At 44.2% G+C, this 13,504-nt stretch overlaps 1 protein-coding gene across 1 annotated transcript in view; it reads left to right on the top strand.

Moving 5' to 3' along the window:
- LOC117449506 (uncharacterized) overlaps positions 1 to 12,289 on the top strand; it is a 13,346-nt gene extending 1,057 nt beyond the window's left edge. The window contains exons 2-7 of the mRNA XM_071203661.1: positions 93 to 370; positions 6,856 to 7,110; positions 10,659 to 10,743; positions 10,851 to 10,911; positions 11,285 to 11,445; positions 11,545 to 12,289. Of these exons, the coding sequence (XP_071059762.1) occupies positions 93 to 370; positions 6,856 to 7,110; positions 10,659 to 10,743; positions 10,851 to 10,911; positions 11,285 to 11,445; positions 11,545 to 11,611 (907 nt within the window). The 3' untranslated portion in view covers positions 11,612 to 12,289. The remainder of the gene's footprint in view (positions 1 to 92; positions 371 to 6,855; positions 7,111 to 10,658; positions 10,744 to 10,850; positions 10,912 to 11,284; positions 11,446 to 11,544) is intronic.
- The last annotated feature ends 1,215 nt before the right edge of the window (positions 12,290 to 13,504 follow it).

The following is a 13,504-nucleotide window of genomic DNA, read 5'->3' as shown; positions in this document are numbered from 1 at the left end:
AGTCCCTCCATAACCCCCCCATCACCCACATTGAATCCTGTCTGACTGACTTGAAATCCTGGATGCAAAAAAAACTTTCTTAAACTCAACAGCAATAAAACTGAACTCCTCCTCATCGGCTCCAAATCCACCCTCAGTAAAACCCCCAACCTCACACTGACCATCGATGGCACCCCTGTTTCCCCCTCAACCCAGGCACGCAACCTCGGGGTTATATTCGATCCCACCCTCTCCCTTGACTCCCACATCCGCCAAGTTGTCAAAATCTCATTTTTCCATCTCCGCAACATTGCCAAAATCCGTCCCTATCTCACCCGCCCCGCCGCTGAGCGACTCATTCACGCCTTCATCTCCTCCCGCCTCGACTACTGTAACTCCCTCCTATACGGCATCAGCTCCACCTCCCTCAGTAGACTCCAGCGTGTTCAGAACGCAGCCGCCAGACTTCTCACCCACACTAAATCATGGCACCATATCACCCGGTCCTCAAAGAACTACACTGGCTTCCCGTTACTCACCGCATCAACTACAAACTCCTGGTCCTTACCTATAAAGCCTCCACCATCTGGCCCCCCCGTACCTCACTGACCTTCTCATCCCCTACCATCCTCCCCGGACCCTCAGATCTACCTCGGCCGGCCTGCTTTCCACCCCCATTGGCAATCTCCGGAGCTTTGGAGACAGAGCCTTCTCTGTGGCCGCCCCAAAGCTCTGGAACTCCCTCCCCCAAGACCTCCGTGAGTCCGAGTCCCTCACTCTGTTCCAGTCCCGCCTCAAAACCCATCTTTTCACCTCTCTCTATCCGTAAAACACCCCCCCACTCATTTTCGACCTCCTCCTGACTGCCACTGTGTTTTGTTTTGTCGTTTTTGTTGTTTTTCTTAGTCTGTTGTCTACCTGCCCCAGTCTATCTACCCCCCCCCCCCCCTCATATTGTAAAGCGTCTTTGGGTACTATAAAAGCGCTATATAAACCCAATATATTATTATTATTATTATTATTAACATAAAGATTACATTACGCTGTGTAAAGAGCACATATTTGTTATATAGTATGTCTATTTTATTTATATATATAGTAAGTCTTTATATTTTAAACGCACACTTTATCTACACTTTACCACCCGGGCCCACCCACAGCTACACCGCTGGAAAGTGCTTGAATTTTGGGAATGGTGCTTGAAATTGAGATAAAGTGCATGAAAATGTAAATGCTTTACTTTTACAATGAATTGCTGTCTGACTGAATAGTTCGCTTTTTAGATTAAAAGAAAATTGCTTGCTTCTACATAAAACAGCTCCGCTGCACCTTCCCGCACTATGCGCGCGACCTGCAAGTGTTTGTGTTACTGTGACCTGGGCATTCTGATGAGAGATGGATGACTGTGTGCCAGGAGGTTGCAGTTTCAACGAGCGTTAGCTAGCAGAAGACAAATACAAGCCATGGCTAAGACGAGGGTCAAGTCCACGAGTAGCCTCCTGCAAAGTTTGCAAACATAACGATGCGAGAGTCTGCGCTGACGAGCCACATGAAAGGTACGCCGCAGTAGAGCATTTTAGATTAGGCTAACGTTGCATGTTACGTTTGTTTAAGCTAACGTTAGCGAGCTGAATAGCGAACTCCATGAGGGATAATAATAATTGCAGGGGACTATCATTTCAGAGGAGCGTACCTATGTTAATATGTGCGTTACAGTCGCCATCGTGTGGTGTTCAGAGGACGAAGCACTCACGGCATTTCGTGTTATAGTCACGAAATATAATCTATTGATTCGACAGAGAACGATTTTGAAAGCGATGTATTTCTACTGTATGTTTCGTGCCTAAACCAAATGCGACTTGCTCTATCGAAATCAGTCACATTGACCCGAAGACACATTTTCGTTTGTATTACTGGTCTGGGGGAATCTCGCGAGTGTGTGTGTGTATTTTTGCGTTTGTGTTTGCGAAACACCGGCTGTTGCTATGCCTGCTGTGACGTTACATTAGTCCGTTCTCCGCTTGTAATTATGCCGAAGCTTCAAAGTTGTATTTATCATCTGAATTTGCCGAAACAAGTTTAATATTCTGAAAGCCAAGACTTTGTTTAATTGAAACCAAATGAAAACAAACTGTCTTTTATATAAAATTGAAGTATTATACAAGTAAAACTACATGTTGCTTTAATCCCATGTAATTGTAGAATGAACACAGTCTTCCTTTGAAGATGTATAAGTCAGGAGTCTTGAGTCGTCAGCATTACCTACAATCATTGGACACATTAGTAAATATTATTTTCCACTTGTTACCATTGAGTCTATTTTTATGCTGCTCTGCGTGATTTTGTGGCTACAATTCAGACTAATACACTACCAGAGGTGGAGAAGTACTCAGATCTTGTACTTGAGTAAAAGTACAAGTACTCAGATCTTGTTCTTGAGTAAAAGTAGAAGTACTCAGATCTTGAGTGAAAGTAGAAGTACTCAGATCTTGTTCTTGAGTAAAAGTATAAGTACTCAGATCTTGTACTTGAGTAAAAGTAGAAGTACCAGAGTGTAGGAATACTCTGTTACAGTAAAAGTGTCACGATCTGTCTTTATGGTGTCTTGTCTAGATCTATTTTTGGTTTTCTGTCTGCGTTGTGTTTTGTCTTGTTTAAATCTGTCTGTGGTTCCCTGTCGTTAGTTTCCCTGGTGTGTCTGATTACCCGATTGTGTTCACCTGGTGTCCCCGTGTTTTCTCCTCCCTCCTCACCTGTGTCTTGTTTGTATGATTAGTCTTGTGTGTATTTAAGTTCTGGTTTTTCTGTCTGTCTTTGTCGGTTCGTCTTGTGTCATGACTAGTTTGTCGGTGAGTGTTCTGTTTTGTCTTTGTTTATCACCTAGCCTTGAAATAAAGGAATTTTCACTTTATTCTGCATTTGGGTCCTGCCTGCTTCACACACCGTAACATTACGAACCGATCACAAATGGACCCAGCAGATGATCCATGGGAGGTTGAATTACAGCATTTAACCTTCTCTCTGGCTTGCTGCTTCGATTGGTGGAAGGGAGCGTCCAGTGTTCGGCAGAAGAGGGCCGCTCTGGTAGAGGCGCTCCGGTTGGCAGCAGAGAAACCATGTTTTGTTGAGTTCTTACCTGACTGGATTTTGGACTTCCTTCAAGCATGTGATTCCCGGCCTGCTAGCCCTAGGCATGCTAGCTCCATGTCTCCCAATTCCCAATCTGGCACCATACGCCTTGGTGGGTTCCGCCTGAAGTCAACCCGTGCTTCTGCCCCAGTTCCTGCTCCTGTCCAGGAGTCGTATTCCGGAACTCGTCTGGCTTATGGAGGTCCACGGAGTATTCAGGCGGCTGCTAAGAGGAGTCGTCGCAAGGCCAGCCTAGCAGCCCGAGCCCCAACAGCCATGGTTCCGGCTCCAGTGCCGGCCCCAGCAGCCATCGTTCCGGCTCCAGTACAGGCCCCAGCAGCCATGGTTCCAGCCCCAGTTCTGGCCCCAGCAGCCATGGTTCCAGCCCCAGTTCTGGCCCCAGCAGCCATGGTTCCAGCCTCAGTCCTGGCCCCAACAGCCATGGTTTCGACTCCAGCCCCTTGTCTCCGGCCGACGCCAGCTCCCCGTGTCCTGTCGGCGTACCGGCCGATTCCAGCACCTCGTCTCCTGCTGGCTCTCCAGCCGACTCCAGCCCCCTGTGTTCTGTTGGCGAACCAACTCTCTAAAGTCACCCCTCCAGTTCTCTCTCGAGTCTCCTCTCGAGTCATCTCTCAAGTCTCCTCTCGAGTCATCTCTCAAGTCTCCTCTCGAGTCTCCTCTCGAGTTCCCTCTCGAGCTTCCTCTCGAGTTCCCTCTCGAGTCTCCTCTCGAGTTCCCTCTCGAGCTTCCTCTCGAGTTCCCTCTCGAGCTACCTCTCGAGTCACCTCTCAAGTCCCCTCTCGAGTCATCTCTCAAGTTTCCTCTCGAGTCTCCTCTCGAGTCCCCTCTCAAGTCTCCTCTCGAGTCCCCTCTCAAGTCTCCTTTCAAGTCACCCCTCCAGTGCCCTCTCGAGTTCCCTCTCGAGTCCACTCTCAAGTCTTCTCTCCAGTTCCCTCTCAAGTTCCCTCTCGAGTTCCCTTTCAATTCATCTCTCAAATCTCCTCTCGAGTTACCTCTCGAGTCCCCTCTCGAGTCCCTGTTCAAGACACTTCTCGAGTCTCCTCAAGTCCCCTCTCCAGTCACCTCTCGAGTTCTCTCTCGAGTCCCCTCTCGAATCACCTCTCGAGTTCTCTCTCGAGTCCCCTCTCGAATCACCTCTCGAGTTCTCTCTCAAGTCCCCTCTCAAATCACCTCTCGAGTTACCTCTCAAATCACCTCTCGAGTTCTCTCTCAAGTCCCCTCTCAAATCACCTCTCGAGTTACCTCTCAAGCCCTCTCTCGAGTTCCCTCTCAAGCCCTCTCTCGAGTTCCCACTAAAGTCCCTACTCCTGTCCCGTTGGAGGTTCCGCTGGGGACCCTGCCAGCTCCTTGTCCTGTCCCGTTGGGGGTCCCGCCGACTACTCTCCTGCCGGGGGTCCTGCCAACCCTGTGTCCTGTCTCATTGGAGGCCCCGCCGACTACTCTCCTGCCGGGGGTCCTGCCAACCCTTTGTCCTGTCTCGTTGGAGGTCCCGCCGTCAACTCTCCTGCCGGGGGTCCTGCCAATCCTATGTCCTGTGCCGTTGGAGGCCCCGCCGACTACTCTTCTACCGGGGGTCCTGCCAACCCCATGTCCTGTTTCGTTGGAGGCCTCGACATTACATGTCTCGCCGGGGGTCCTGCCATCTCCTTGTCCTCTTCCGTGGGGAATCTTGCTGACACCTGTCCCACCGGCTCTGGTTACTGTCCGGTCAACACCGGCTCCTGCCCGGTCCCCTGAGAGCTGTGGCCTTCGCCCCTCCTCTAACTCTGCCTTGCCCCCGGGCCGTCTGCCCGAGAACCCCTTTTTGAACTCTGCCTTGCCCCCGGGCCGTCCGCCCGAGAACCCCACCTTGAACTCTGCCTTGCCCCCGGGCCGCCCGCCCGAGAACCCGTTTTTGAACTCTGCCTTGGCCCCGGGCCGTCCGCCCAAGTCCCCCTTTTTGAACTTTGCCTTGCCCCCGGGCCGTCCGCCCGAGAACCCCACCTTGAACTCTGCCTTGCCCCCCCTGTGCTCCTGAGCGGTCAGCTCAGTCCCGTCCTCCTGACCCCCTCCACCCACCCTGCTTGAGGTTTTGGACTTTTGTGTTCTTTTTTTGGGACGTCTGGGATCCGTCCCTTGAGGGGGGGGGGGGGGGGGTACTGTCACGATCTGTCTTTATGGTGTCTTGTCTAGATCTATTTTTGGTTTTCTGTCTGCGTTTTGTCTTTAAATCTGTCTGTGGTTCCCTGTCGTTAGTTTCCCTGGTGTGTCTGATTACCCGATTGTGTTCACCTGGTGTCCCCGTGTTTTCTCCTCCCTCCTCACCTGTGTCTTGTGTGTATTTAAGTTCTGGTTTTTCTGTCTGTCTTTGTCAGTTCGTCTTGTGTCATGACTAGTTTGTCGGTGAGTGTTCTGTTTTGTCTTTGTTTATCACCTAGCCTTGAAATAAAGGAATTTTCACTTTATTCTGCATTTGGGTCCTGCCTGCTTCACACACCGTAACAAAAAGTCCTGCATTCAAAATGTTCCTCAAGTAAAAGTAGAAAAGTATTCTCATCTAAATATAGTGAAAGACAGTAAAAGTAGTCGTTGTGCAGATTGGTCCATTCCAGAATAATATATATGATATGTTTTATAATGATTGATCATGAAAGTGTTCTCAAAGCTGGTGGAGGTGCAGCTAGTCTGAAGTACTTTGTAGACTGCAGGGTAGCTGGTGAAGGTGCAGCTAGTCTGAAGTACTTTGTAGACTGCAGGGTAGCTGGTGGATTTACTCCAGGTGGAACTAAAGTCTGATTCAACACTTGGTTAGATTTCACATCATTCATCCAGATCTGTGAAGTAACTAAAGGTATTAATACATGTAGTGGAGGAAAAGTACACCATGTACCTCTGACTTATGTTCACTTCCAACCTAAAAGTACCTCAATAATAGTAATCAATAATGTATTGAGACGTTATTTGGCTGATTGTTTTATATTGGCTCAGACAGGTATTATGGGAGGCCCAGTCTACGTACAGATCACTCATTTTGAAATATTAAACTTTGTTTTCTTTTCTGTAATTTTTCATCCTCGTGTAGAAGGCTATCACGAAACACACATTTGGTTGTTTATAGCATAAAGAACATCTGATTTAATGTGAGGTAGGGAAATAATCATTTGAGTATGTGTATATAAATATGTAATTTACAACAGCTGTAAGATGCTTGAAAAGCTGGAAAATGCACCTTGAAAATGCTTGAATTTGACTTTGGAAAAGGTGTAAGAACCCTGAACATATATCATTGCACTCATGTATCTATTTACCCACCAGAGGTCGCCAGCAGACATGGCAGTGTGCAAAGACACTGAACCAGGGCTCTAGGTTTTCTGTCTGATTTTAAAATAGGTCAAATATAATCTTGCTATGAAGGATGCTACTAGAAAGAAGAATAAAGGAGAATTATGAAGGAGACTTCTTCCATGACATAAAGATTAACACGTTCCCTCAAAGTGTTTAGATTTCTGATAAAGGATGGAATCAAGTGAACCACCCACTCTGTGTTTTATTAAACTATCATTCTTTAAAACATCTTCCACCGTGGAATGAAATGTGAAAAGTGTTCATGTTATCTCCTCCAGATGCTCCAAGCTTTCACATGTGTTGCATTGTGAGAAACGGTTCCTGCTTCGTGCCTCTGGACATTTGCAAGTTGCCATTATATCCACCCTTCCATGTGAATAACTTTAAACACTTCTCCTCCAGATGCTCCAAAGCCTCCCTCTGTGTCCGTGAGTCCCTCTGCTGAGATAGAGGAGGGCAGTCCAGTGACTCTGACCTGTAGCAGTGATGCTAACCCAGCAGCTAACTACACCTGGTACAAGGAAGACTCTCCAAAAGCTTCAGGACAGATCTTCAACATCACTGAGTTCAGAGCTGAACACAGAGGGAGTTATTCCTGTGGAGCCCAGAACAAGTTAGGACGTAGTGACTCCACCTTAACTCTGAGTGTTGGAACAGGTTAGTTCTCTACATTCATCTACTACCAGTGTGTTTCAGTCACATCATCTGCATGGTACTCTTAATGTTAAGCCTTTATGTTTTTGTGAAGTATTGACCACCTATTGGGACATTAGATGGAACTCCTACTGTTCGGGATGATATCGTCCTTTTCATTAGACCTTGACCATCAGTGTGTGTGCAACTGATGACACGTTAGTAATGCAGCTCTACTTGTTTTGGGGACCATTGTTCAACAACATGCTTTTATTCATCATTTCTCAAACTTTTTTCCATCTCATTTGAAATATGTTTTCCAGCCAAGCTTCCCTGACCAGTGCAAACCATGTTTGTGTCTTTTTTTCACTTATTTCACTGTAATTTCAGCTACGTTTTTAAACACAATTACGCCAAATCCGGCCTGCGGTGGTCTTCTTCTCCCACAATCCACATTGCAGAAACTCCGTTCAAACATCAAAACGTTCAGCTCGGTCGGGAATCGATGGCTATTACTTGTCTCATTCATAACTTTCATAATTCCACAGATACATCCCATAATACATCACATTTTTAACCATTGAAGTCAATGGAGAAATTCTTCAGACTTCAACAAATCTTCATGCGATTCAACTGCTAACTGTTCATTCATACTTTCACTCAGAAACCTCATTCCAACTTTAAAATGTTACACATCTTTCCGACATTATTCGTGTAAAACAACTTTTAAATCTGATTCTTACTTTTAGAGATATCAAACATTGTTCAGACCTTGTTTTAGAGGTTTTCTTCAAATTTTAACAGAGTGCGTGATGTCACAGCTAGAGGGTAGAACATCTTGAAATCTTCCTTCATATATTTTTTTTAAACTGCCATAATTCCCAAACCCTACATTCCTGAGACATACTTTTTCATGACAAACGTAGCAAAACATCTCGTATCTTGAAAAATGACAAATAATTAAGCAAAAAATAATTAAACAAAATGCCTCTTGAGAGAATGAAGTGACAAAAACGTTCAACATTCCTCCATTAAACCCCATTGTAATTTCAGGCAGATATTTCCTCACAGTAGCAGCAGCACACCTTTAGTTAAACTGCCAAAAAGGCCACATTATTAACCCAAAAGTACACAAAAATTACACTTCATATACTCAACTTCCTTGACATGCTTCACGTTTTGAAATTTAACAGATATCTGTTACGGTTCTTCCACATAACGTTCACATGTAAGAAGTTCATCTCTCATTCAGAACAATGGAAACCTTTGATCTCTGGACACCTCGTTAGCTCAAATAGAAACACCTGTGTAATGGAACACGACGATGTCATCGCTCCAACTGACATGCTCAGAGCAGCAGACTTCAGATAAAGGTTAATGGTCCTGCCCTCAACAGCTCTAGGTCAATTATGGGGTATCATCATATGCCGTTTCCATGGAAACGCATCCCTCGCCATAAAAGACGATGTCGCTATAACTCCTATGAAAATGTTCAAAAAGTGCTCAAACTTCACATGTGTGCTAACAGTCCAGCCGTGAAGACATCTACGCGACAGTTTTGAGATTTCTTCAAATGCCGTTGCCATGGCAACACAATGCTCGCCTTGAAACACGGTTTTCTCATAACTTCAGTGAAAATGCTCCAAACGGCCCAAAACTTCACAGGTTGGGTAACGATGCAGCCATCAGCGCATCTAAGCGTATTATGGAGTGTCATCAAATGCCGTTGCCATGGTGACAGACCTCTCACCATGAAACACGATGTCGCTGTAAGTCCAATGGACACGGTCCAATCATCCCCCAATCTTCACTTGTATATCACCGGTCCATGCCTCAACAGCTCTACGCCAAATCTGAGATCTCACCATATGCCGCTTCCATGGAAACGCATCACTCGCCATAAAAGACGATGTCGCTTTAACTCCTATGAAAATGTGGTTATAGGTACACAGGTTTGGTAACGATGCAGCCATCAACGCATCTAAGCGTATTATGGGATGTCATCAAATGACGTTGCCATGGTGACAGATCATTCGCCATCAAGTTAGTTTAAAAGTTTGCAGTTCAAATATTCTGCTGCTTTTCCAAGCCTTTTTACTTTCTTTTCTTCTCTCATCACACATTCAAGCCCCCAGTGTTCATGTATCATTTCAATCTAAATCCTTCACTTTCTTCTTACACATTACATTTCAGCATAGCAGTTCAGAGTCAGCTTTTCAGCATAAAGCATTCCCACTAGCAATTTCTTCAGGAATTGCATTCTCTAGTTTCTAATTACTATTAGATCCGGCCCTCCGGTATATTCCACGCACACCTTCACTGAATCCTGAGGAGTTCCTCAGCTCAGAGCCTGAGCCCAAACATTGATGACCTTGCCCCCAAGATGAGATGCCAAGTATCTGAACTAGCATCACAGAGCAGCAACCTGAGTTTAATGGATGTTTCCTTCTGCACCTTTTCTCTCATGACAAAAGGGCATGTTTGGTTTTTTCCAAATTGTTTTTTTTGAAGCTTTTGTTGGCCTGTGGAAAAATGTAATCATAAGAAATGACTCTGGAAAAGCTGCAGATAGAGCCATAAGAAATGAATGCAACTGATTATTTAATGTTTAATGTTGTTTTTATAGGCAATCATTTAAGCTTTGTTAGTTCCAGGTTTAATATGTGCAATAAGTTCATTTCAATACGTTTTGCAATAAACATTGAACCAGTCCGGCCCTCGACTAGTACCCATTTTTTTATTTTGGCCCACTGTGTATTTGAGTTTGACACCCCTGCTGTAGCCAATCAGCCTCCTTAAAACTAATACCAGAGTGGCGATTATTTTATCGCCCCAAGTAAGCAACTGCTACGCAGCTGGACGCCGGCCAGGAGGTGAGGAAACACAAGGAGGAGGGGGATAAAAACAGGCATAGTTTTGTGGGGCTTTTGAGCTGGCTTTGCGTGGGCATGATGAGACTCTTCAGTCACTGGCACTTTCAGGGGGTTGGTGGGTTTAGTTTCCTCCCTGCACATTGAGCTGGAGGAGCACCTGGAGACCGCCTCCCTTTTTAAAGGAACGTCAAAGACGTACGTGGTGTATGTTCGTTTGATTCTTATTCTTATTGATTTTAAGAATAAGAATAATTATTATTAGTTTGTTACATCACTTTGTTAAAAATCCCATATTTTGCACTCTCATTTGCACATCATCTTTTTATATATACCCTGCTTACTTACTTACTTACTTACTTACTTACTTACTTACTTACTTACTACTTGAAGTAAACATTTATTTTGTGTTTATTTTTTATTATTTGTGTTTTTTAATTATTTGTAATTATTGAGCGTTCTTGTATTTTCATGTGTATATATAGTTATGTAAATAAGTTGGGGTATAGGTATGTATATACATATTTTATATATATTGTATATCCTTTATCTTATTGTATACCTCGGGACTGTGGGAAACAGTATTTCGATCTTTCTGTGTGTACAAATATATTTTGAGATCGACAATAAAGTTGACTTTGACTCGATTAGAGAAACACCGCTGTGTTACCTGTGTGTTCTCTGTTGATCTCTGTTTCTCAGGAGGATCATGGAAGCTACCAGCTGCTGCAACTATCACTGTTGTTCTCCTAGCTGTCATTGCTCTCTCTGTCTTCCTGGGGATCAGGTGAGCAGATCTGATCCTCTTAATCATTGTTTGTTAAATCATTGAAAGTCTGTTTGTCTGGTGTCAAACATTTGATCTTCTTTTTCTTCATAAACTCTCCTGACCAGAAGAAAGAGGGCTTCTCGAGACTCGCCTGAGCCTGAAGAGAGAGCGGACACCAGGGAAGAGGTGAGAGTCTTACGTAATTCATCTGGTACAAAAGAAAACATGTCACACTCAATGTATAAAGATGGTGGTCTTTAAGTGCTTATAGAACATTGATCTGAGAGAAGGACCTTCTATAAAAAGTTAATTTCTGTCTCAATCTCTTTGATTCTCCTCTTAGACTTCAGTACATTCCAAGTTCATCCAGAAGTGTTTTCTATCTGTTATCCTTTAATCTGTTCTGTCATACAGCAGCATGTTGATGAAGCAGAGATATTTTTCCATCATTACCTCGGCTGCTGTTGCTTTGGTCTTTTCTGTCCTGGGTCCATTCCTCTGTAAATGGAATATCTAATGTAAACAAGTGTTTTCCTCCCTGCACTGTGTACCTGATCAGCCGGAGCAGCAGGATGACCTTCAGTATGCCAGCGTTCCCTTCTCCAACAGCCGGGCGGACCCTCTTTACTCCAACATGAGAGCAGCTCGGCCCCTCGGACACACGGAGCAGCAGGATGTCCCGGAGTACGCTGCCATCAAGTTCAGCAGTGCTGCCCCGAGGTGAGCAGATCCTCACACGGGAACATTGTTCACATATCATTTAATTCCTTCTGCATTATTATTATTATTATCACTAAAATCTCATCATGTATCTCTCAGGACCAGAGGGCAGGACTCTGGAGAGGATCCAGCTGCATTTTACAGCACGGTCAACAAATCCCACTGAACACAGCAGGCGTTGCATTTGAAGGATGATACTTCTGTTTTTTTACGGGCACATTTCTATGTACACACGGTGATGTGGATTTATTAAATACATGTCTCAGGGTGGACCTCTCCAAGAATGAGGCGATGAGTTTTCAGCCTTGTTTTTCTTAATCTGAATGGCTCAAATTTAAAGATTTTGTTAAGTATTTCACAGCTTAATTACTGAATTGTAAATATTTCTTGTGTAACATCATTTTTGCCGCAAACAAATTAGAAAATGTAGAGATGTTGCAACAAGGGATCTGATCCCTAACTGCTGGCTTGATGGAAAGTGTAGATAAAGAGGTATAATTTACTGATACAAACCAATTTCCATTGTTTTGTACATTTATCTACTTTATTCAAATAATATTTTCTTTACAATGTTCTTCTTCTTGTCTAGACTGAAATATCAACAATATTGGTTTCATTCCAAATTCCTAAATAGATTTAGCTATTGAAAAGCACATTGGGATATTAGAGAGGAACATGCGTTTGCTGATGTAGTTGCAGTTTCATTCTGCTGCCACTAGGTTTCAGTAAAGAGCCGTATTTCACTGATGGAAAACCATTACCAAGAGCCTGTAAAGTAAATGTGTCTTTGGTTTGTGTACAGTAGCGTTTTCTCCTGGAGGCCAAGGGCCCCTGTTTTTTTGGATTGTAGTTATAATTGTAATAAATAAATAAAAACACTTTGTTTAGTTTCGGTAATTCTTCTGTGCTGTGTGTTGCTGCCGTCTCTGCCCCATTCTCATTGAGTATTTTACAAAGAGTGAAACAGCGCCCCTCTGGATGTTATGGTGAAATAGTAGATTGCACTCTCTGTTGGAGAGGAGGCCAGCCGAAATTGGCTTCCCTTGGTGAAAAGAAATGGAGGTTTTGACCAATCAGATGAGGCTCACGTCATGCCCCTGCCAACCTGTGATTGGTCAGGGCCATGGCAAGGGAAGCCAGAGGCGGCTGGCTTCCCTTGCCTCACAATCCAATCAAATCGCATCAACTTCAGTTCGTACTGTAACTGTCATCACCACCCTTAGAAAGTAGCAAGCAACTGAAGCAAGTGCAATTATGGAGGGTGGAGATTTGGAGTATTTCATCAAAAATAATTTTACTAAATCTGATGACAGGCTGATGCCCAAACTGGAGCTGTGTAAAGAGAGGGAAAAAGCCTGATAAGTCAACATCCCCCACTTTCAGCCCATCGTACAGGGCAAATGCAAAATGTTGCCGGGCCGGGGTGCAAAGGGTGTTTACTTTATTCAATTATTAATGTAAATGTATTACATCAAGCTCAGAGAATTAGGCAGAATAAAAATACAAAATCATATATATATTTTTTAAATAATTTGTTTTTTCTCCCAGCGCAGCGCCCCTCCAGATCTGGCGCCCTAGACGACCACCTAGTTTGCCGACACACACACACACACACACACACACACACACACACACACACACACACACACACACACACACACACACACACACACATCAACCTTACATTTTGGGGTTTTACTCAATATATAGTTTCATTTATCTCACACACGTGTTGTGTTGACGTACAGTTTGGTCACAGTTTATTTATATCACCCTCACCCCACTTTTGACCTTTTTTAAAAAACATTTATAACATGTTGAAAGTGTGTAGGTGTTGAACTGCTTCCTGTTTTCTAAACTGTCCTCCAGTCACATGAATGTCAAACTGTTGACAGATGCACATTTCTTAGACAGTCTAATAACAAAACCAAAAGGCCCTGGTTTCATCCAGATCAATCTCAAAAACTTTATTGGAGAACGTCCTGATTTTATGATGTTACGCAGCTGTTTTGTAAATGAAAATAGAACCATTAACTTGCAGCTTGTTGTAGAATCGGAG

The sequence above is a fragment of the Pseudochaenichthys georgianus genome, chromosome 7, assembly GCF_902827115.2.
Source record: "Pseudochaenichthys georgianus chromosome 7, fPseGeo1.2, whole genome shotgun sequence".
Taxonomy (NCBI): domain Eukaryota; kingdom Metazoa; phylum Chordata; class Actinopteri; order Perciformes; family Channichthyidae; genus Pseudochaenichthys; species Pseudochaenichthys georgianus.
This window is presented reverse-complemented; position numbering and strand designations above follow the sequence as displayed.